This window comes from Magallana gigas, chromosome 7 (assembly GCF_963853765.1).
Source record: "Magallana gigas chromosome 7, xbMagGiga1.1, whole genome shotgun sequence".
NCBI lineage: Eukaryota > Metazoa > Mollusca > Bivalvia > Ostreida > Ostreidae > Magallana > Magallana gigas.
Genome location: NC_088859.1, coordinates 36,666,836 through 36,688,509, shown reverse-complemented (window position 1 = coordinate 36,688,509; position 21,674 = coordinate 36,666,836). Strand labels below are relative to the sequence as shown.

General features: G+C 32.5%; 3 protein-coding genes and 1 long non-coding RNA gene across 4 annotated transcripts; 1 reads left to right on the top strand and 3 right to left on the bottom strand.

Moving 5' to 3' along the window:
• Positions 1-5,981: 5,981 nt before the first annotated feature.
• On the bottom strand, positions 5,982-10,013 carry LOC105325438 (uncharacterized). Its single transcript, XM_011424996.4, has 3 exons — positions 9,351-10,013; positions 7,429-7,601; positions 5,982-7,179 (listed from the first exon to the last, which is right to left on the bottom strand). The coding sequence occupies exons 1-3, from the start codon at positions 9,442-9,444 to the stop codon at positions 6,010-6,012; spliced, it is 1,437 nt and encodes a 478-aa protein (XP_011423298.3). The 5' UTR covers positions 9,445-10,013; the 3' UTR covers positions 5,982-6,009.
• LOC136270006 (uncharacterized) lies at positions 8,643-18,494 on the top strand. The gene is made up of 3 exons (XR_010707641.1): positions 8,643-9,016; positions 10,132-10,279; positions 18,365-18,494. It is a non-coding gene; the product is annotated as an uncharacterized lncRNA (long non-coding RNA).
• Positions 12,387-16,042, bottom strand: LOC105325432 (alpha-(1,3)-fucosyltransferase 10). The gene is made up of 6 exons (XM_034458250.2): positions 15,904-16,042; positions 15,744-15,786; positions 14,766-14,908; positions 14,212-14,621; positions 13,623-13,797; positions 12,387-13,008 (listed from the first exon to the last, which is right to left on the bottom strand). Exons 1-6 carry the CDS (start codon positions 15,994-15,996, stop codon positions 12,472-12,474), a joined length of 1,401 nt encoding a protein of 466 aa, XP_034314141.2. The 5' UTR covers positions 15,997-16,042; the 3' UTR covers positions 12,387-12,471.
• Positions 16,092-20,610, bottom strand: LOC105325431 (alpha-(1,3)-fucosyltransferase 10). The gene is made up of 6 exons (XM_011424988.4): positions 20,412-20,610; positions 20,063-20,108; positions 19,692-19,867; positions 19,025-19,434; positions 18,354-18,528; positions 16,092-18,065 (listed from the first exon to the last, which is right to left on the bottom strand). The coding sequence occupies exons 1-6, from the start codon at positions 20,502-20,504 to the stop codon at positions 17,547-17,549; spliced, it is 1,419 nt and encodes a 472-aa protein (XP_011423290.3). The 5' UTR covers positions 20,505-20,610; the 3' UTR covers positions 16,092-17,546.
• Positions 20,611-21,674: the final 1,064 nt, after the last annotated feature.

The window sequence follows — 21,674 nt, the reverse complement described above, 5'->3', positions numbered from 1 at the left end:
ACAAAAATTCCTTTAAAAATCCGGAAATCATCTGGATTTTTTTGATTTTACAATTTTGCGCATGCATTACATTATATAACGCTAAATCACGGGAGGCTCGAGTTTAGTTTTTGTTTCCACAATATCACACTTGCATGGATAAACTCAGAAACGATATCACAAATTCGTGTAAATTTTCAAATTTGTCATATATATATTCTCAAAGGAAATACGAGAGATAGCTCTAACTCAGTGCATTTCATATGAAAAATCCCGATAGTTCCGAATGTCAACTTGAAGCGAGTGAAAAACATTGCTTCTTCATTAATATTAATAAATTTTTTTAGATGAGAGGTATTTACAGCCTCAGAATGGTTTATTATGAATAATTTGACTGTTATTTTCAATGCAGCTTCATTAATTTTCTCCAAAGTCGTTTCGGAGCGATTCTGCAATTTTTTGCTATATTACGGGTATATGGGAGGCATTTTAACTGTGGTATAGGCCTGTCACGAGACACAGATTACTCTAAGTAAGCAGAATGTAGTAAAATTAATAGCATTATTGTAGGCTTAAAGCTTTATTATGTAAATGGCAACAATACCGTATGTCGATATATCTATTTCGTAATTGTTCGATATAATATACAATGTCAACCCGTGCACGCACGGGTCAAAGTCTAGTTTATGTTAAATGTTCAACGTTTTAAAACGCTTAAGTGTTGTGATACCATGATGTTCCAAGAATAAATAATTATGTGAATACAATATATGAGAGACAAAAGTTTGATATTGTAGGCCTGCAGAGACTGACTTTGAGCATCCTGATTTCATTTATATTTTATTATTCAAGAGTACTTAGTGTAATAGATGTTAAAATACAAACTAAATTTAATCTTTAAAAAAAAATAATAAAATTTAGGTTGTTAAAGAAGGACGTCAAATTACGCATTTGTTTAAGATTTCAAAAAACAACAACAAATATTAACTGCAATTCTTATGCTGACAACTTGCAGTTAATGTTAATCCTCAGAGTCTCATCGATATACCTTTTTATTGGGGAACACTTTAGAGGATCTATTTGAAGCAAGGTATACCAATAGTGTCATCCTGTGCAAATATGTCCTTGTTTGTTTTACCACAAAGATTCATAAAACAAACGACATGAAGGTGAAGTCGCGAAATTCAGCAAAATAGAATTTTGTAAAATTGCTTCTTATATTGTATTCTTGTTTTGATATGTATAATATATTTATCCTACATGTGTTCCTTTGATATTCATATGTTTCATTGAATTATTTGTCCATGTGCTGTATTGTAAAGTTGTAAGGAAAATAAAAGTTTAAATATGGACAGATTTCATTTCTTTTTCATTAAATATATTCATAATCACATTTAAAGGTAGAGTTGTCACAGTAGCACATCATAATATCAGAATACTGTCCTTCTGATAAAAATATGCATTGTGTTTACTTCAATTTTTACATTAAAAATATGCATTACGACTACTTTAAAGTAGCCCTGATTATGCTTATTTTTAATATTAAGATTAAAATCTCTCAGAAGGACGTCGACATGACCCATAAGATCTTCATCATAATTTTAGGTATGATTTTATAGTGTCTTTTAATGGCCACAACCCTCCAATCTTCTTTATGAAATTGAACAACACCATCACCGTTGGAAAATATACACGAGGTCTTTAGAATGTGTTTAACTGATATGTAAGGAACTATAATATTCTTACTTTACCTTCGTGTGTTCCTGCCAAGGCACGCACAGATTATATAAAAAAGACACTGCAACAGGAGTTTGTGGCCTATTTAAGGTTTAAATAGATTGATATGTTCGAAAAATGAGACTTAAAACTTTTATATTTCAACCTTAAGGTCATCTGAGTGTACCTCACCAACACCAAGTGCCTTGTGTAAGCTAAACGATTGGCCATTGTATAACAGTTCGTTATTTGTTTGTCTTGACAAAAGAAAGTATATAATATATGATGTGCATGATATATTTGCAACCAGTTTATCTGTCAAATTATTTACTATTACGTGATCAATACCAGATAAACCATATTTATGTATTTTAACCTACCTGCTCAATGCCCAAGAGTCGAGAAATATGTATTTTTTAAGGAATGAGAGTACTTTCACAATAAAATTAATTTTAGTTATAGTTCTTTTACTTATTACAAAGATATAGTATACCCTGTTTGCAATGAGACAAAACTTGTAATATCATGGCTGAATTGTATTTTTCTCGAAATGGCTAAGCCGTATGACTTATGAGCTGACACATTTATTAATAAAATTCAACAACAATTTTTATTTCATTGACTTGAAATAATTTGCATTTCACATTATTATCTATCAATCCAATCATCCGATCCAATCAAAGTTATTACAAAATGTCCAACATCCAACCAAAAGCTAGTACAAATACTTTGTTTGTTTTTACCAACCTATTTGAAAAAGTAAGATCACATTATTCATCCAAGATTAAAATCTGAAAAATGAAATATAGTTACTGTATATCGACTGATTTCATTCGTCAAACAGTTATAAAATCAAAATCATGCTTCATTTCCTTAAAAAAAAAATTAATTATGAGTTTATGAGTTAATTCTTGGTGGACATACATGTAAGGTTATCACAGACTCGCTGATATAGGCATCGTGCATTTATGAAATGAATCCTGAGTAGTTTTGTGACACAGATAAAACATTTGATGAGTATGCATACACGTACTTTAGATAACACAATCATTTGAAGGTGCTCGCTTTTGGATTGTCTTTCTTAGAAAATACATTGTTGATCACGACACTTTTTCTGCACTCTACTTTTCTACACCTAGAGTGCAAGATAATTATAAGGACAAGCAACACAAATATGCAAACTTTCAATTTAATTGTGTTGACATGAATGTTAAATATAACCAGAAATGGACGAATGAAAGCCATTTACATGAGTGCTGATAAGTGACATCAAATTTGCAATATGCACCTCATTTACATGTACATGTCAACATGCAAGTTAAAAACTTTGACATGCAGTTTGTTTATCTCGGCATGTTTCTTACATATGACATCAAAATACAATTTCTTCATGCTGTGTTACAATGCACTTTGAAAAATTATGCACTTTGAAAATTTTTTTTAAAAGTGCGTTAAAGTTGTCAACGCAAAAAAAAATTCTTTTCAAAGTGCGTTAATTTCGTCGATATTAACGCACTTTGACAAAAAAATGTTCAGGGTTTACAGTAGTCGAAATAATTGATTCTTTTATATGCAATTAATCATTGATTTTAACCTTGTTTAGCTCAGTGAGATATATCTAAATATGAACCCAATGAATGCTAAGCTAACTTGATAAACATTTTCTCGATTAGAATTACTTTTTCTTTTCTCATAAGCTTACTTAGTTTGACAATTTACACATAAAGAACAATTGCATGTGCTAATAAACAAACATAGCTGGAAAAAATGATACGTTAGTTATGTTTATTAAAATCAATATGATCTTTTAGAAGATCAGTGCGAAAAAAAACACACCCTTCTGCTTTTTTTTTTTTAAAGTTTATAATAATATAATGATTGTCAATGTAACTTTGTATTAAAATGGAGTGATTTGTTTCATTAGAATTTAAAAACAAGGTTTATGTTAAAACACTTATAGATTCTTTAACATACCAATGGAAAAATTATTGTTTGGTCAGCCCTTTTTTCATTACTGCAGTACTGTACTTAATTCATAACAAAGCTGAATATCATATGTTTTGGAAGAAAAAATGAAGGGCAGGGTAACTTTTTTCCGTAATCAGTTAAATGGGGTACTCGTAATTGACATGTATCTTTGGTTAAACCCCACTCCCGGCCTCAACCTAGTTCTCAAAGACGGTAAATGAGAATCACTGGTGTTTACAAATCACCATACTGTCAACAAAATAGAAAGTCAATTCTAGAATTTGTTTTTTTTCAAAGTGCTTTAAGTGTCTCGATGCTAAAAAATGTTGATGTACCTTCATGACGCACTTCGAAAATGTTTTTCAAAGTTGGTTAACTTGGTCACAATTTTAACGCACTTTGAAAAAATTTTCAAAGTGTTTTGATTTGGTCCCAAATTTAACGAACGAAAATTTTTTCAAAGTGCATAATTTTTTCAAATTGCGTTGCCACAACGGTGTGTCTTTTTATCCCAATGAAACCTCAAAAGACGTACCCTAACCACAATGCTGTCATCTAAGCTTTCCATGTTCATACGCGCCTACTGAAAAATACTGCGGATTTCATAAAAAAATTAAAGCATTAATCTTTAAATATCTCGCATTACAATGTATGATAAACTGCTTATGAACATAAAAAAGTGCCAATATGCTTGTAAACTGTGTGTTAATACATTTTGAAAAAATGCATGTTAATTGTTCGTCAAGCAAAGGGATAGGAGATGATATGTTTGTTTATCAAATCTTTCTTAATTTTGAGATGATCACATCTTGCGTGTTAATATACTTTTATTAATGTTGCATGTACGTCAACAAAGTCATGTGGTATATTGCCATTATGATATTAGCACACATGAACCTTGCTTTGTATTCGAGCCTTTAATTGTGCCCCATGTAACAGGTAAACTGCTTAAAACTGTATCTTCGAGGTTTGTTTTTTTTTTCTTTTGTTTTTAAATATATTACACGTTAACATGCCACATTTTTATATAATTATTATATTATAATTAGTAAATGAGTAACCTTTTATTTTTAAATAAAGTAGTAAAACCAGTCCTTACGATCAACATCATGATGTTAACATATCAAGTAGTTGTCACAAAATAACAGTATCTGAAGTTGTACATTAAATATTACGTCTTTTGATTGTCTTTAAACTGTCTCTGAACATTTTAACAAATAGTTCATTCCTTTTAACCTTGTCATTAGTACGTCATGAATGATTTATATCGAACTTTGTTACATTATTAGAAATATTTTGAGTCTGGTGAGCATAAGCGCTATTACAGATAGATTTAATTTCTAACCTTTTAAAAAGGTGTTTAAATACAAACTAAATGTGTGAAGAAGTAAAAAAAAGCATGTACAATTTAAATAGTCATGTATTAACTTATTTTAACATTATTTAATTATTTCTAAGAAGATACAGAAATGCACATAGTCCTAAAGAGATAGTTTATATATGTCTTTTTTTTTAAATTTCAGTTCTTAGACGATATGCTTGAATAGCAATTTACCGAATAGAATGTCTATTGATTGAAAAAATTACTCTTCGTTTTAATTAAAAACATTCATGATTACCTACTTATGCATCCGTATCTGCATTTTTAAGATGGGTGGTATACCTGCAAATATAGGAAAAGCACATACAATTGAAAACACCAAAGCCTTAACACCTGTTAATAAAACAGCTTTGTTGCTTTCAAATAATAACTGTCGCAATAAAAATCTGAATGTACAAAAGCTGAAACAGGAGTTTTATAGCATACCGGTTATATATTAAAGGATTAATCATAAACATTATCCTAACAGAATGCTAAGCAGAAAAAATTAAACAAAGAAGTCACATAAATAAATAATATGTCACAAACAAATATCTTGAATTATGACACCACTCCGAATACTAACATTCTTTTTTGTAAATTGGTGTTATTATTCAGCAAGAATGACTTTGAATTGAGTAAGCGTTCCCATAAAATAAGTTTTAAATTTCAGTTATCGAGTGGAAATGGCGTAAATTACAAGCACTTGATAACTCATTTTATCTTGAACTCTGTGCATGTCCGTATCATATTACTCACCTACTTTTCCATCGGTCCTTAAATCTGAGATAATATATTCGAAAACTAATTTATTTCAAACCTTACAACAAATTGCTTAAAATAAGCTTTTAAAAAAAGTTTTAAAGAAATGCAAAAAAGAAAAAAAAGCTATCCTAGCTTCATTATATGGACGAAATCAAAAGGCGGGGTTTCATATTCATTTCAGTACTTTCAGAACATATATTTTTTTTTATTTTAATGAATTCTCATCGAAGTACATCGAATATTTCAGAATGATTCAGTCTTTCTTTAATATTCTTTACAAAAACAGCTTCGGGATATGCTTCATAATCAAAAATTTCAAAGTCATTTCTTAAAACTTTTACTAGTTTTTCTAACTTTTTCAGCTCAACTGTTCTATATATATCAACGAAATATTGTTCCTTTTGTCTTTTTAGATCCTCTTTAGATGTTGACTTACTCCTGGCTGTTCTCAGAGTCCGCACAAATTTGATAGGGTTTAGATACTGAGACTGTTTTTCGCTATATGGATAGTTTTGTTGATTGCTTATCAGCCCTCTAATTTGCATATGTTTCCAAGAGCGAAGATATGCTTCGTGCATGGACATGCATTTAACAATTTCATTCCGTCTCTCATCTAGTGAAGTGGCAACGTCAAGAAAAATGTCGTCGCTTGTCATCTTTTCCAAATCGTTTACATCAAATTTAGAAATGTTTAAAGCTCCCATGATGAAATTAAAATCGTTTTTAAAAGTTTCCATTTTGCCAATAAAATCGTAGTTTATTTGACACGGTTTACACAGGTCGTACATGGACATGAAATGGGGATCTCGCTTATGACTTGTTGTGTTTTCTGCATCAATGACATATTGGATAAATTCATCAAAAGTGATATCGTGATAGCAAGGTATTTGTGTCTTTTCAATTCTTCGCAGAGTTTTCATCTTGTCCAATCGCATTATGGCGTTATTCATCTCAGGGGACCGAATCTCTTTGCCAATCATGCCCCAATAATAAGGATTAGCTGTGTATATTTTATCTAAATATCCCGATAAAAGTCTACTGAATGGATTTCTTACAAACATAAATACTGCATGTGTGCGTAGTTTGGCCAGCATACGAAAAATGTCCTCCTTAGCTAGAGACTGAGAATGTTTATTAACATTTAAAGGTTTGATTTGGTAAGGATTGTCCAGGTTGGTAGAGTCCAACACTTGCAACACTCTCCTCCAGAAGGTGGTACCTGCCTTTTCTATGCTGCAGTATATTAGTTGATGGGACTTGCTAACTTGAAAATGAAATGGTATGCTACGGTCCGGCTCTCGGCCAATAATAAACTCTTTACCCACACAGGCTTGGTGGTGCCTTTGCAGTCTCTTGTTTATATACGTTTCTGTTCGTGCAGCCGTTTGGATCTGGAAAAAATCGATTACATATTTTAAAAGGTTTACTAATGTAAGGAAAATCAACTTTCTTGTAAAATTAATATTCATCGCAGTTGTGAGATATGTACGGGGCCCTGAGTCCGCCATTTTAACAAAGTGTACATACTTCATACGAATATCAAACAATAGTCATATTTGACAGATGTTACAATCAAGGTTCTGTTTATTAATAATTTACTGATGGTGTTCAAAACACTATTTACTCTATACTGTACTTACAAGAACTTTCGAAGATTCTGCTTTAAATATTGAAATGTTATTCTTGTTGTTTGGCTTTACTTCTACAAAAATCTCTGATAAATTTGTTGTGCGAATCATAAAAGAGGGAGAAGTTAGGTGCCATTCGTAGTTCTTTTGTTGTGTGCTGCTGCAGCAATTCAGGAACAAAAAATCTACAATGAAGAGAATGAAATCATTTGCATCATTGTCATATGTGATTCACATGTGTGCGTTCCATACAATAGTTTCATACCAATGCACAGGAGGCAGAAATGATCATGTGTGTAATTTATTCCTCGTATGAAAGACTAATACATTATAATAATGAGGAAAACCAATATAATTATGAATTTACTGCAAACTATCGTTTGCATATCATTGTGCAAGAAAACCGATGAAATGGAACTTTAGTCTGGAACCCAGTATAAAAGACAAAGGATAGTAAATCGCAACTGAGATTTGCTGTTAGTTGCTTGATATATATACCATGTCATTATATTTCTGGTACATTGGGCTATGCATATTCTCAATATGGATTTTACGTAGGGTTTTTCAATGTATAGTGTAGGGTGTATGGAATATCGGCAAAGCACAAAATAGCTAATGTATGCAATTATGTTCGTTTCTTTAATTCCTTTAATTCTATGATTACTTTCTAAAATCGAAGTCATTTACAAATCTTTGTACAATTTACTTTAGATGACATGCAAACTAAGTGAAATCATTTCATATTCTAAAACGTGATATCCTTACATTGTTTCTTTGACATGAATGTTGCATTTATCAATTAAATTTTATATGCCACTTGACCCTTTATTCAATCTAATTGACAAATATATATACTATAGTTTATGAGTGACAAGAAAAATTGTTTTCTATTGCTGTGCATTTTAACGGGTAAATTTGGATATATATAGAAAAAAACTCGCGTGATAGTTGTACTTTGATTTGCAAGTTATTTTACAATCCTCTATTCTAATTATTGTCTTAAAGGGCCATTAAGACACTTTGGTTTATAATAAGGACTTCTATTTAGCATGATAAAGTTCCCGCAGCATTACTTTGCTTATTCTACTATTAAATAACTATTATATTGTGATAATTGAAAAAAAATAAAAAAAACAATCTACCGACACAAAATCTTGAACTACTATAAGCGTGAAAAGGTGTAATTTCACAGGTGAGAACCCACCTCTGAAATATAGTTGTTTATATTCATAGTGGTATAATGATACTATATCAAGCCATTCAGTTCACCAAGACGGGTCAGATTTCCTTTCCGACGTTAAGAAATTGAAAATTCCGAACTTTTATTTGTCATTTCAGACATTTTGGAATTGTGCAGCATTGTTAAATGCAATTTGTCCACACAGTAAATTATATCATTACGTGATATATAAAAAGCAAACAGATAAAAAAAATGTCTGATTCTATGTGATAATTTTGTCGGTAGTACGAACATTATATGTAAGTGTTGTGAACCACTGCTAACTTTGTGTTAGTGCCTCGAACCGAAAAAATCATTGCGACAATGATTGGTGTGGACTCCAGGATTTAAAGTTTACTGTCAAGATAAGAGATAATGGAGGTAAACAATATTTATTTTTTTATTTTTTTATACCATAGAAATTTCTTAAACCAAATCTTAATTACTATGTTAGCCATAGAAATGTGGATTAGCGATAACTAACTGTATGAAAACATTTTTTATGTTTTCTATGAATAAAAATTCAATGTCAAATAAAATTAACTTGTTCGCTTTGACTTTTAATGAACTTTGATTCAATTAACATAATGAAATGCATTAAGTAAAACAAAACAAGACACCAAAACTGGAATAAACTGGAATTATATGACAGCGATGATTAATTTGGACAGGTGGAAATTATAATTCTGATTAAAAATATAACATGAAATCTTACCTTGATATTGGGTGAAGACAACGATCGTTAGGACCACAACACCAATTCCCGCTAGTTTTCCTTTGAAGATTCGTCTCCTTCTGCAGAGTACCATTTTCCCCTCAATACCAACCAGCTGATGCAAGTAATTTAGGCGTACCCTCTTCTTTTCAGTGTACTGTTGGTAAATCTAGGTGGATCTAATGTTCATCCGTCCATGCTAATTAGATAACAAAAGATCCGGACATGTCCCGTTTATTCTTTAAAATACGACTGCATGCCAATCAAACCTCCTAAGCCGCACAAGTGAACTTGACGCTTGTAGGTTGGGTGATAAATGATCAGTTATGAAAAGAGTCCAATTTATAACTTAAAAAAATCCCGCATGACATCTTTTATTCTACCTGAATGAAATATATTGCGTAGTCTGTAAGTATAATTATGTATATACAGGCAAATAGAGTTGTCAATCAATTCGATTTTCTTTTGATAAGCAATAAAAATCAGACCATCAAAGATAAGGGAAAATTAAAAAATATTTCTGAGTCTGCAAATTTGTGATAATTTCAGAAAGAAAATGTTTCGTTTTTTTCTTTGGAGTCTTTGTGGATGTGAATTGCTCGTGAAAATACATTACATTTAATAACGAATACTGCAATTATTGCAGTTTGTCAAAAAAATCTTTATGAAAATATTGTTGAGATGAAAGGTTTGTATATAATCATGAAGAGCTATTAATGTCATACGTTATATCTAAAAGGTCCAAAAAGTTAAAACAGTTCATAGAATGATTTTTTTTTAGATAGAAAAGCTTTGAAGTGGACAAAGAAAGATGAGCTGTTAGATTCCCCAAAATTATTTTATCAAAAAAGCTTTGAAATGGATTTGCAGTATTCAGTAACTTCAGTTTCAAGAGTTCCTTTAGCAAAAATTTATTTCATCGGTACAAGGTAAGTCATTTAAGAAAACCACCGTCATCGTTAATAAAAGGTAGATCGTATCCTATAAAAAACAAGAAATATTGTGATAAAGATATCATAAGGTATATATGAAATGAATGAAAATTTGTCGAATTTCCCCAACACCCCTCAAAAAAAGAAAAACACAAAACGCTATGAAGACATTTCTAACATAATATAACCATGGCCTTTTACAGAAAGGTCGAATAAATCATTGCCTTATTCAACCACAAACATCAATTAAGAAAATGAAAAACAAAATTAAACGCGAGCGTTGGACAAAATACAACTTTAAAGCACGTAAGACTATTTACAAAAATCTAATTAATAATAAAGTACAATATAATACAAATAAAAAGGAAACCATTATAAGGAAAACAGAGTATCCGTGTAGCAAAATTGCATCGTTAAAACAACTCGATCTTTATAGTAACATGTTCATAATGCGAGTTTGTATGCAAATATGTTACAAAACAAAAATGCCATATAAATTATGTTCGTGGAAGCACCTACGTTTTCACACGGCAAGCAACCTTGATTTTCATTTACTGTGTGCATACATTCAAGTCGAGATAAGCATATTTCGAAAAACATTTGAACAATTTTGTTCATAAAACATAAAATTAATCATCCCTGATTTTTGTCTTAAACGACCGTCGGTTACATTCTCAATGACCAAAAACCAACGTTTTCGTCCCGATTCTTCGTCCAACATTTATTTACTTATTGTAATCGTAAAACATAAACTATTTTATTGTCAAATTTATCGTGTACGAGATTTGATTCTCCCTCAAATTTGTGGCCATGGTATAGCTTTTAATTTGTACATATGAATATTAATTCGCCTCCTTTGAGCAAAATAACTTAAGTTTGAACCAAATTAGCATTCAATGTTTTATTCATTCACTTGTTTGACAAAAGAGAAAAAACTCTACAATCGTTTAATGGTTACAAAGATATGAAATTGGTGTACTTGAATGTATAAGAAAGCATAAGGGCTTTTTGAAATGGAACTGGGGTTCTCATTTGTTCTGACTGACCTGGGGATATCTAGACGTTGTTCTAGACGAGAAAACAATAAAATCGTCCGTCAAATGTACACTGCTTCACGATGTATAATCATATACTTAAAAAAAGGAAAAGTAACGTTAACGTTCACCATAAACTATTACAAAACATCTTGATAATATTCGTAACTTTAATCAATGGGATCCGTATGATACATGTATATAATTTTTTAATTTTCAGTTGTATTTTAGAGAGCAAGAAACACTTTGTGCGCGTTCATGAGATTCTGAGTTTTGAAGGTTTGCGTATAAACAGCCCATACTTAAGCAATTTTGCACTCGTCTATTGAGCAGTTTTGTTTTGTTTAAATCATCAACTAGTATCCCATATGATAAGCATTACATAGAGGCAACTTAAACACGTGTATTTTAGTGACATCTTCAATAGAAATTATCATTTCATAAGGGATTTTAATTTTTAAAGATAAGGTTTTTACCCTCAGGTGAGATACCTTAAAGAAGCAATAATATAGTATACTGTACAGGCAATGTTCTTTCTTACGGCAGTTTTGGCAGATATCATTTTCATTTGAAACTGCTTCTTAGACGGCTGCTAAAATGCCATTTTGGCATTGGCATAACTGTCTTCACGGTTTAATAACTGAAAGTAGAGTGATATTTTCCCTTTCTTATGTTAAAATAAACATGCATATGGATGACCCAGAACACGTTCTCTCCATTCGAAGTTTAGAATATATTTAATCAAACAAACGAAGGATTTCTTTGATGGTTCATACGGGTATAAAGATACCTATCTAATATTGCATACAAATACGAATCAGCAGCGGTTTACAGAGTTTTTCTCGTCATGATAGCTACGTCATAGCATTTATTTACGTCTCAAAAGAAGTTATTTAAATATTTGTATGAATAATTTGTTAATTTTAGGAATGTGAAAGTTTTACCGTGTACTTCGTGATATTTGTATAATATTTTATCCAAATATATAGTAAGTGTACATTTACCATCAACTTACAGGTACATCTTAGGGCTGAAGAATAAACCTCCAGCTTTATATCGCAGATACAAATAGAAATGCAAATTAATGAAACCCATTTATATTGATGAAATACCAACAAAATAGGATGTAAAATATTGGTAACTTGGTTTTAAACTCTACTTTGTCTCTTGTGTTGCAAGCTTCCCATTGTTTTTTGATATTTTGTCTGCTGTTTGTTGAATACTCTCTTCATCAACTAGCAAGTTTTTATCTGAATGATATTGAAGGGCCTTTGCCAGATACTTGTGTTTGGTAAATGATTCCATAAAAATATCGTTTTCCAATGTTCTTTGTCCTTTATCGTTAACCTTCACTGGAGCTGGACATCCATAGTGGTTTAGGGCAGCTTGATATCTCAATGGATCTTTTCCATCTTTCTCTCTCCTTATATTTTCATGAACTCTTCGGCATACGAAACACTCAAAACCCTCGAAAAAATCTTTGCCTTTCACATCAGGCCCATAATCGACTTCCCAGTCTCTTGCTGCCAAAAGTTTCAGCAGATAGTCATTAGTTATTCCAGTCTTCTTCCAGTTGAAATATTGGTCGTATTCCTCGTCGTTTGAGTCAAGATGGTTGATGTATCTAGCGATATCTTCTACAGAGTCATAATCGTCCACAACAATGGCGGATTTATTGGACGGAAGCAAGTCCTAGAGATGAAGCAACAGAAGTTAAAGGGTGAAACTAAAATTAACATCATTACTGTCTAGTATTCGATTTCACAGAAAGCTTTTCTAAGAGGTACAATTAATAAAAGAATTTTCTATGTAATACATGTAGTTAGATTACATGAAGTAAAATTTTAGCAATTAAGAATGAGGCGGAGGGAGCGAAACGACTGGGCACTTTTTTAATCGCTAAAATTTTACTTTATATAAATCTATCTTGCTTAGAACATAACCTACTACTTCATTGTCTAATCAAAAGATCTTCGTCAATCAAATACTAGTATTCTTTTTTGTTTACGGTTTTTAAGCTACAAATCGAAAATTTGACTTCGCTATGAACTTTGAGAAATTCTCTCAAACAACAGCATACTTCGTTGGGGATTCATATGCATGCGGGAAAAAAGGTAGCGACATTGCAGAAAAGAAACATAACCCGCGTGTTATATGTGGGTTTTTGGGGTTTTTTTTTTTTGGCAATGATCACTACATTCATAACTCGCATTAATAATCAAAGAAACCATTTTATTCTTTATATTTACATCTTTCTTTTAAAAACTTAACGAATTTATCGTAAAGAGAAAGTAAAAGTGACTAACCTTTATTCTGGGCGAGCCTAGCACGATAGGGATGGTCCCGACATGTAGTGGTCTCCACAGTTTCTCCGTCACATAATCCTCACAGATAGCGTTCTCAATTGCGATGGCAAACTTGTATTTTGCGATAAGCTGGAAGAATTCGTCGTCTAGCATGTTTTCCAATGGATCTCGTAAGCTTTAGGACAAATATTAATTTGAGTTTTAAGACTACCGTAACCAGTTCATATGATTATGAATTTGGAACGATTCTGGGTTTGCTAGATTCGGTTCGATTTTGGTTCAATACTATAAATCGTGGTGCATTGAAAAGTCGGTACTATGTATTGCATGCCTTGCATGTAAAATACATGTATGATTGTAGCATTATTATTTTTTTAATTAAAGGAGGGGGGGGGGGGTGACCAAAATTTTAGGCAATAGAAAAAGTTTCCACCTTTAAGCACCTTTCATTTTTGTGAGTGAAAGAAACATACAAGAAACAGGATGGTACTTTTCGTCTCTTGAAATTCCAAGACAATAATTTACTATCTTAATAATAATAAAAATATCATTAATGATTGGTTCAAGCCAAAAAAAAATCTTCACTTACCTCTGAGGTAAATCTCTGTTGTGTAGACACAGTCCATACGAATCGACTTGAACGTACTTCATCAGAAGTTGTACATAACCGTCTCTGTCAGAACCAGTACCGCAGTCTGTGTTCACAAATATCACCGGGGCTAACTTCAAGCGCTCGGATTGGATGCTTTTCTCTTTCGCAGAGAGTAGATGCTTTGTGCTGGCGAGCCATTCGCCGCTTTTCAGGAACTGAGTGGCGAGAGGGTAATCCGATTCCCTTCTGAATGTACTGGTATGATTGAACAAGGTCATGACCCCCTCAAACGAAAAGAGAAAGTTGTTCATAGGGGATTCCTCGTGGACAAGGGCCCATTCATGGTGGGGTTTTCTGGGTAAAGGCAGGTCGTAGTACTTAAATGTCGTTCCGTAAAACATGAACACCTTTAAATGAAGATGGAAGACACTGATTACTATCAATTCAAGTATCATGATAAATTGATATGAAATATACGTTTACAAAAATCTGGGAATTTGTCTTTCCTATAATTATTATCAATGCGATATTCGCGAAGTTCTATAAGGGACCTTTGTTTGAGGATCATTGGTGAGATTCCTATTTCCGGTGACAAAACATCTGACGTCACCACAGTCTAAGTACTCGTTTAGTTGATCGTCGCCGTCCGTCCACCACAGTATGATTGGCTCCCTGATTTCCGGTCGTTGTGAATCTGCATGGTAAAGAGTGAAACCAGTGTCAGCTCTAACATATACATTACTCCTTTGAATTTTAAAAGTAAATCACAATATATAGGAGCGGGTCGTCACCCTTGGTTAACGAAGATGCTTTGATCAAAATTAAATATTGCAAATCTATGTACTAAATTTTGAAATTCATCTTCCAATGCTTAATATTTATGTTAGAAATATTTTGCAGTTCTCTTTAAATAATATATTACTCAGAATATAATCAACACGTAGAACTTCTTGTTTAGCAGCCTTCGTAAAATACGTAAAACGTAAAACGCTAAAAATACTGACAATCGACTGTTCCTTTAGTTATAAATATATTCACACCCATCTAACTTTTGGCGGTAGATAGTGATTCTAGAAGACAATACAATCAGGCATATGTGGCTAATGCAATCAGTCGTTTAAAAAGAAACATACGCCAAGTCACCACAGTTCATGTACATATAGATGCACGGATCCGGGGGGGGGGGGGGGGGGGGGGTCATGGGTACCAACCCCCAACCCCAACCCACCCTGCAAAATTCAAATTTTTCAAAAATATACAGGCATGTGTGCCTCGTGTGAAATTTCACATGAACGATTTCACGTGAAATTCACGACAGACACAACCGGCCGTGTACATTATAAAATAATGAAAAATATGTCTCGGACCCCCCACCTGGCCCCCTGGCAAACTCAAATAACCGTCGGAACCGGATCCGCGCATTATATACATGTAAGTGAACTAGTAAACATAGTCAAACGGTACTAGTTATGATAACATGCACTCTCACAGAGAGACACATGTACACGGCTTATCACTTCATATCTAACCTTGGGAAGTTTTATCATCCATGTCTGTCCCAATTCGAGGCTCCTACATAAAAAATATAGACCTCAAATAATTGAAAAATCATTTATTTTAATTTTGTACATATAAGGATATTCATTTTTAAAATAGATTTTGAAATGTTTGACATATATATTTACTTACTTCATTTCCCAGAACAAACAAGAGAATCAGTAATGCGACAAACAGTATGAAGAAACAGAGTGAAAAACATCTGAAAGCGCGCTCAATTCTCATTTTCCAAACATATACATAATACTACAATTTATGATTTATATGTCATAAAATTTAGTGTATCTTCTGTCCAAAAGAAATGAGTCCAGGGTCAAAGATGTATCGAGATAGGACTGTCGTGTTGTCGACTTGATAAGAACCACGCCATGTTAAATATTTTGTACAAGACTTCTCAAACTGTACAAGTTCTCAAAAAGTAATACATCAATAACTTTGTACATGTATTATCTATTTACTTATAAATTCAATTTGATTATAGTTTCTGGGGAGTGTTCAAATTACAGACAGGATCGTCACATGTTCTTTGTAACTTTTAGGTATATTGCCTAATTGGAAAATAACCTCTCATAACTTCTAGCAAAGAGAGACAACTGCTTGATAAACCCTGTATTTAGCTAAGACGAATTTCCAGCTTTCTCAAAGCTATTCAAATTAAAACTTTTTCTTAATTAACACATTTATTTCCATAATCACTATAAATGGGCAACAATATGATTAACATTTTAAAAATAATCATAATCAATAGTAATGAAAATTAGGAAGACAGTTGAACGACAGCATCAATATTTGTAAAATACGCAAATACTACACCATTGATTCTACACGTAATTTGAAACCTTTGACATGAATATACCCATTAATACACCATACATGTATATATCTAAAACAAAATCAGATTACACAAGTCGAGATCATAAAAATCAGATTAAAAATTGTAAAAATCATATATTGGTCAACTCCTTTTTTATATTAAGAAATGGATATACCAACTTTAGACATAAAAAAATACAAGTGGATAGTATTGATTTAGAAAAATTATGATAAAGGATAAATAACATAAAAAAAATTCATTTATAATGGCTAAAACAATGCGATTTTCATAAAATCAACATTTGGATTTGTATGATAATTATACATAAAACAGTAAATGATGAAACACATTAAATCTAAAATAATACAAGCCAAAAAAAAAAATAGATACGAAGAGTGTTTTTATATTGAAACAACATTAAGTGATAAAGTCCTCTGAAAGAGTCTTCTAAGTTTTCTGACAAGTGACTGTTAACCATTGTCAGAACAAAAGATAATTATATCTCTACATAAAGGTAAGCAAAATTGATTAAAGTTATGAAAGGGCCCCCTTCTAAAATATAGATGTTAGCACCCAAAATATTTAAATTTACAACCCCCAACCCTTTGAAAAAAAAACTTATTTAATCCATCGATAGAATATAGACCCCAAATATTGCAATTCAACGTCATTTTCAGTGTTTACAAATAAAATAAAATAATATTGCACAGTGACTCCTCTTTAGACCAATTGCATATGACACTCTTTCCCAACACCCATTTTATATCCCATATATACATCTATATACATGTAAAAACGCTAACAATGTAGATATGGATTGGTATAAATGTAGATGTATGTTAAAGTTTTCTAATAAGTGAGAAAATATATGTATAAAAAAACCTAGTCAGTAAATTGAGGTTCAAACATTTCAAACTATAAATGCAAAAAAAAAATTTAATCGCCTACATTACTTTAATTGTCATCTTAGATCTCCCGCTGCTCGGAATCGGTTTGCAGTTGATGCTACACTACCACGATCTACTGTTCTATTAGAATCTAAGTGATGTCTAAGAGCTTTTGCATAATATTTACTGTGATTATACTCATAATCCCAGTCATCATTATATAAAGTTCTCTTTCCTTTATCATCAAATTTTGCAGGAGCTGGGCAACCATAATGATCTATAGTTGCCTGAAATTTTAACTTTTTTTTCCCCTCTTTCTCCCTTTGTATATTTTCATGTATTCTTTTACAAACAAAACACTCAAAACCATCGATAAAATTAATAGCATTATTGGAAACATAGTCATTGATGGACCACTCTCTGTCTTTCAAAAGACTTAATAACAACTTATTTGTTATTCCACTTCTCTTCCATTCAAAGTATTTGTCATATTCTTCGTCATTTTCATCAAGAAATTTAAGGTAGTTGGCCAATTCTTCTATAGAATCAAAGTCATCCACAATGATAGCTGATTTATTGGAGGGGAGGAGATCCTGTTCAATAGAAATTGATACAAGTGTGAATGGTAACATCATGTATAATTATTAAAAAAATGTTTCAAGTGCAAAACAGCTGTAGTATGTTCATAATATTGATTTTTTTTATAAACTGTTAAATATCTATTTCATTTACACGCTTCATGCATTTCAAATTGTCTAATAGATACTTTTCGATTATTTTTTGGCAACACATTTTAGATGCAGCTTAAAACAATAAAAAATTTGATTTTATGAAAAATGGAATTTTTTGTGTGCACATCTATTTAATTATGTCTGTTTTACCTTGATTCTAGGTGATCCAATAACAATGGGAATTGTTCCAACAAACAGTGGCCTCCAAAGTTTTTCAGTTACATAGTCATTACAGATACCATTCTCCATCGCAGGAGCAAACTTATATTTCGCAATGAGTTTGAAAAAATCCTCATGAAACATGCCTTTCAAGGGATCTCTGAGACTGAAGAAAAGGAATAATGAAATGAAATCAGTATATATTTCACACATTAAAAAATTCAAATGCCAAAACTGACCTGATATATAAACAGATATTGATTCTTGAACGCTTATAAATGAGTCTTCAGATATATTTTATATAAAGTTTGACCTACAATACATAATGTTTCGAATTCATATTTTCTATGATACAATGTAGCAATCATTAGCTGTGCTTGGATAAAAATCCAATTTTGAACTAGGTATACTTTTGTGACAACCGCAACCAAACCTGTTTAATAAATGGTTTCAAAATTATTACACCATTGTTTCTGAAATTTGCAAACCATATCTGTTTTTGTTTCAATAAAATTCTTATGTCATAGACATTTGTTTATATTTTTTTTAAGTTTATGCAGAAATGAATACAGATGAAATCACAGGTTGCTTACATGATATTTAATGGTTAATATTCATGCATTATAACAACAGGTACTCATGTAAATAATTAGTCCACTTACTGATCTGGCAAATTCTTATTATGTTCACATGATCCATAGGAGTCTATGTTAATGTACTTCATCAGTTTATGAATATAACCGTCCCTGTCAGAGGGTGTGCCACAGTCACTGTGTGCGTAGATCATTGGGGCCAGGCCCTCGGCTTTGGATTGTATTGTCTTCTCTTTGGCAGATAGAAGATAGTGGGAACTGAATAGCCAGGCGGCACTGTCTACGTATTGAGTGGTGATAGGGTAGTCCGATTCTCTCCTGAATGTACTAGTGTGATTAAATAATGTCATAACTTCTTCAAAGGAGAAGAGATAATTGTTTTTCGGAGACTCTTCATGAAGTAATGCCCACTCATGATGAGGTTTTCGTGGTAGTGGTAGATCAAAGTACTTGAAGTCGGTCCCATAAAACATGAACACCTGAAGCACAGTGAACAGTAAAATATACATCGTCATTGAAAAATGGGCACTTTAATGACTTGTGAGATGAAATTTCCAATAACCAAAATAATCCATGTAACAGGGCAAGATAAACTTTAATGAAAATAAATCATAACATTTTTGCAACACAGCCTGCTGAATTGAAATTCTGTTATCTGAATGTATCTGATGTAATTCAGTATTACTTATTACATGCATATCAACTAGTAAATCATTTGTGCTGCAATTTGAGGTACCTTAGTTTGTGGATTATTCATATAATGCCTGTTAACAGTGAAGAAACACTTGACATTTCCACATTGTTTGTATCTCCCACGTTCACCAGTAAATGGTGTCCACCACAGTATCAACGGTTCTGTTATTTTTTCCCCTGACTTTTTCTTTTCCTCATCTGGATTTATTGCATCTGGATCTGCAATATAATAGGCGTTGTCGAAATCAATTGATTTTGTCACAATCTGTCCAAAGCATTCTTTAATTTTCTTTTTGTAATGTTCCATCCATCAAAGCATTTATTGTAAATATAAAAATATCTAAAGGTCATAACATTGTGCCTTTCTTTATTTAAACATGAGCTAAACCATAAGTAATAAAAAACAAATTTTACCTTCGTGATGTGACTGGTAATTGTAGGTGTCGTCAATGTAGATGTCCTGCAACACATCATAAATTAATGAGGAAGTAAAATTACAAATAAATTGAAAATCTAAGACAATTCTACATTTTGATCATCTTCGCTAGCCAAGTGTTTCTGATCCGCACCGCTTCTCGTTAGAAGCGGTGCGGATCAGAACTCCTTAGGAAGCAAAGATGCATTTTGATTAGAAGAAGTTTTAGTGTTACAGAGCTTACAATATAATAACCTTTTTTAAATATATATACGAGGGAGGAAATTCGAATGTAATATGGTAATACTGTTTCCAAAGTGAAAATAGACTATTAAAAGTATAACTTACCTCTCCAGCGAAAAGCATCATTGCAATGAAGAGAACAATAAACATAAATGCAGTAAACAACATGAAAAGTTTGAATTTCGTCTTAATAAGCATGTTTGACGGGTATCACATAAAAAAACCAACTTGACAAGATGTGCAAAATTCGTCAGCTGTGCGACTGGTTCACCTCGACTTCGGCAACCAGTTTATAGATCTTTGTAAAGTGAGAACCCAAAACAGGCGACACGCAATGTTACGGCAAAATCGCCGGTGAACTCTTCCGGCAGATGTTGTAATCGGAAAAGTCTGAATATGTGTCTACTACAAAACGTTAAACTGTGTAGTTTAGTATGATTTAATTCAATTTTATTTTAGAAAATTGTATTTTATTTCAAAGTTAAACCCTCGGCAATTATGCCAAATCGGCGCTATGATGCGTTAGCCAATTCATAAAAACATGTGTAGGATAGGATGTACATGTATCCTGGCTTATTTGGTATACATACATGTACATGCATGTACAGTACGCTTCATCCGCTGAAGAAATTACACTCTAGGAATATCTAACGTCTATTGCAGCACATTTGAAACACAAAAATGCATAATTTTTAAATGCTCCACCCCAAACCCCACCTCCCCCACCACACACACACATGCATAAACTTCCAAAAATCAGAGACCTAGCTGTGTTCATTTGCAGTATAATTAAACCAATAATGTATCACATTACAACTATCTTGATAATAATAATCACTGGCGTCGGAAGCAAATTGAAAGTGGGGGGGCTAAACTAATCCTCAGAAATATTGAGAAAAAAAAACTAATTCCCAAAATCATGAAAATCTTAATCCGTGGTGGGGGGGGGGGGGGGGGGGGGGCTAGTATGCCCCTGAATCCAACCTCTCAAACTTTCAAGGTAAATTTAGGAACAATAATCTTTCCTGCGAGAAAAAGTGGGGGGGGGGGGCTGAACCCTCTATTATGCTAAATGCTTAATGGTTAGGTCTAACTTTGCAAAAAAAATGGGGGGGGGGGGGGGGCTAAGCCTCCCCCCTAGCCCCCCCCCCCCCCGGTTCCGACGCCTATGATAATTATGTATGTAATAAATTTTAGCAGTTGATCATGTCTGATAGAGGTGACTAACCATTGGCGGATCCAGAGGGGGGGGGGGGGGGGTTCCGGGGGTCGGAACCCCCCTTTCTCTGGGACATATGATTTTTTTGGAAAACTTGTAATGCCTATTTAAAGGCAATTTTTCCCATTTATACCATAAATACTTTAATT

What these genes read in the sequence shown, in the direction of transcription:
- LOC105325438 (XM_011424996.4), bottom strand. Translation starts at nt 9,444, where the DNA reads ATGGTACTCTGCAGAAGGAGACGAATCTTCAAAGGAAAACTAGCGGGA. An exon ending in TGTCTTCACCCAATATCAAG is followed by an intron (nt 7,602 to 9,350) that starts GTAAGATTTCAT and finishes TCTTCATTGTAG; the next exon opens with ATTTTTTGTTCCTGAATTGC. An exon ending in CAGAATCTTCGAAAGTTCTT is followed by an intron (nt 7,180 to 7,428) that starts GTAAGTACAGTA and finishes GATTTTTTCCAG; the next exon opens with ATCCAAACGGCTGCACGAAC.
- LOC105325431 (XM_011424988.4), bottom strand. Translation starts at nt 20,504, where the DNA reads ATGCTTATTAAGACGAAATTCAAACTTTTCATGTTGTTTACTGCATTT. An exon ending in TGATGCTTTTCGCTGGAGAG is followed by an intron (nt 20,109 to 20,411) that starts GTAAGTTATACT and finishes GATGTGTTGCAG; the next exon opens with GACATCTACATTGACGACAC. An exon ending in TTACCAGTCACATCACGAAG is followed by an intron (nt 19,868 to 20,062) that starts GTAAAATTTGTT and finishes ATTATATTGCAG; the next exon opens with ATCCAGATGCAATAAATCCA.
- LOC105325432 (XM_034458250.2), bottom strand. Translation starts at nt 15,996, where the DNA reads ATGAGAATTGAGCGCGCTTTCAGATGTTTTTCACTCTGTTTCTTCATA. An exon ending in TGTTTGTTCTGGGAAATGAA is followed by an intron (nt 15,787 to 15,903) that starts GTAAGTAAATAT and finishes TTTTTTATGTAG; the next exon opens with GAGCCTCGAATTGGGACAGA. An exon ending in AACAGAGATTTACCTCAGAG is followed by an intron (nt 13,798 to 14,211) that starts GTAAGTGAAGAT and finishes TTTGTCCTAAAG; the next exon opens with CTTACGAGATCCATTGGAAA.